We start from the raw sequence: 1,444 nt of genomic DNA on the forward strand, positions 1-1,444 counted from the left end.
AAAAAACAGATATAAGTCACTAACATCATAAATTCATAATTCTTGTAAGCGAATAAGCGATCACGATTGATCGTGAAGTGTGTAGGTGGTTTATTATTAAAGTTGAGTATTTTTTTCAATGAATAATACACTTTCATTACGCGATATTTATAGAGTATAAATGAACATCCTAAACCCTAATAGACCGCGTCCATTTTACAATTGGGTTCGGCCAATCTAACTAACAAATGCAATATGGCCAATACAAATATACTACAAATATAATATAAATATCTACAGTCTAATACACCCCCGCAGTTGGAATGTGAGATAGAGTGCGGACGTTCAAACTGAATTTGAAGTCATTAAACAGCTGTGTTGGAAGTCCCTTGGTGAAGATATCAGCATATTGAGAACTAGAAGGAACATGAAGAACGCGAACAGCTCCAGTGGCAACTAGATCACGCACAAAATGAATATCAATCTTATGTGTTTGATGCGTTGGTGCTGAACTGGGTTGGTGGAAAGATAGACAACACTCACATTGTCACAATAAACTAAAGTGGCCTGAAACAATGGGGAGTGAAGCTCACGGAGTAAGTTACGAATCCAACACGTTTCAGCAACGTCATTTGCGATAGCTCTATATTCAGCTTCAGCACTAGATCGAGATACCGTAGCTTGGCGTTTAGAAGACCAAGAAAGAAGATTGTCACCAAGAAACACACAATAACCCGAGATAGAGCGGCTTGTAGCCGGGCAACCTCCCCAATCAGCATCAGAATAAGCTGTAAGTTTAGTAGTGGATGAGGCAAAAAACTTAAGTCCATTATCAATAGATCCACAAAGATAACGTAAAACGCGTTTGAGTGCAACAAAATGGAGTTCTCGAGGATCATGCATGTATAAGCACAATTGTTGAACATCATACGTAAGATCAGGACGTGTAAAAGTCAAATACTGAAGTGCACCTGCAAGACTACGATATAGTGTGAGATTTGTACCAGGAAGTCCATTAGGCCCAAGCTTGGACTGAGTATCAACAGGAGTAAGGCATGACTTACAATTGATCATATCAGCTCATTCTAAAATGTCTAAAGCATAATTCTGCTGAGAGAGAAACACTCCATGTTTAGTACGCGTAGCAGAAATGCCTAAAAAATATTTCAGTGGCCCAAGATCAGTCATGGAAAATTCTTTGCCAAGCGAGGTAATAATCTTCTGTAAAAGAGAGGTGGACAAAGCAGTGAGAATAATATCATCCACGTATAGAAGTAAGTAGGCAATATGAGTCCCGTGCCGCTAAATGAACAACGACGAGTCACAACGAATATGTTGAAAACCAACACGAAGAGCATACTGGGCAAATGTATGAAACCAAGCACGAGGAGCATGCTTGAGCTCGTATAATGATTTCCGAAGATGACACACATAACCTGGCTTTTTCGGATCATGAAAACTTGGG

At 39.4% G+C, this 1,444-nt stretch overlaps 1 protein-coding gene across 1 annotated transcript; it reads right to left on the reverse strand.

The window, feature by feature from the left end:
• Positions 1-280: 280 nt before the first annotated feature.
• On the reverse strand, positions 281-1,053 carry LOC139887810 (secreted RxLR effector protein 161-like). The gene is made up of 2 exons (XM_071870862.1): positions 573-1,053; positions 281-435 (listed from the first exon to the last, which is right to left on the reverse strand). The coding sequence occupies exons 1-2, from the start codon at positions 1,051-1,053 to the stop codon at positions 281-283; spliced, it is 636 nt and encodes a 211-aa protein (XP_071726963.1).
• Positions 1,054-1,444: the final 391 nt, after the last annotated feature.

This window comes from Rutidosis leptorrhynchoides, chromosome 2 (genome assembly GCF_046630445.1).
Source record: "Rutidosis leptorrhynchoides isolate AG116_Rl617_1_P2 chromosome 2, CSIRO_AGI_Rlap_v1, whole genome shotgun sequence".
Lineage (NCBI taxonomy): Eukaryota > Viridiplantae > Streptophyta > Magnoliopsida > Asterales > Asteraceae > Rutidosis > Rutidosis leptorrhynchoides.

What these genes read in the sequence shown, in the direction of transcription:
- LOC139887810 (XM_071870862.1), bottom strand. Translation starts at nt 1,053, where the DNA reads ATGATCAATTGTAAGTCATGCCTTACTCCTGTTGATACTCAGTCCAAG. An exon ending in TTGGATTCGTAACTTACTCC is followed by an intron (nt 436 to 572) that starts GTGAGCTTCACT and finishes TGCGTGATCTAG; the next exon opens with TTGCCACTGGAGCTGTTCGC.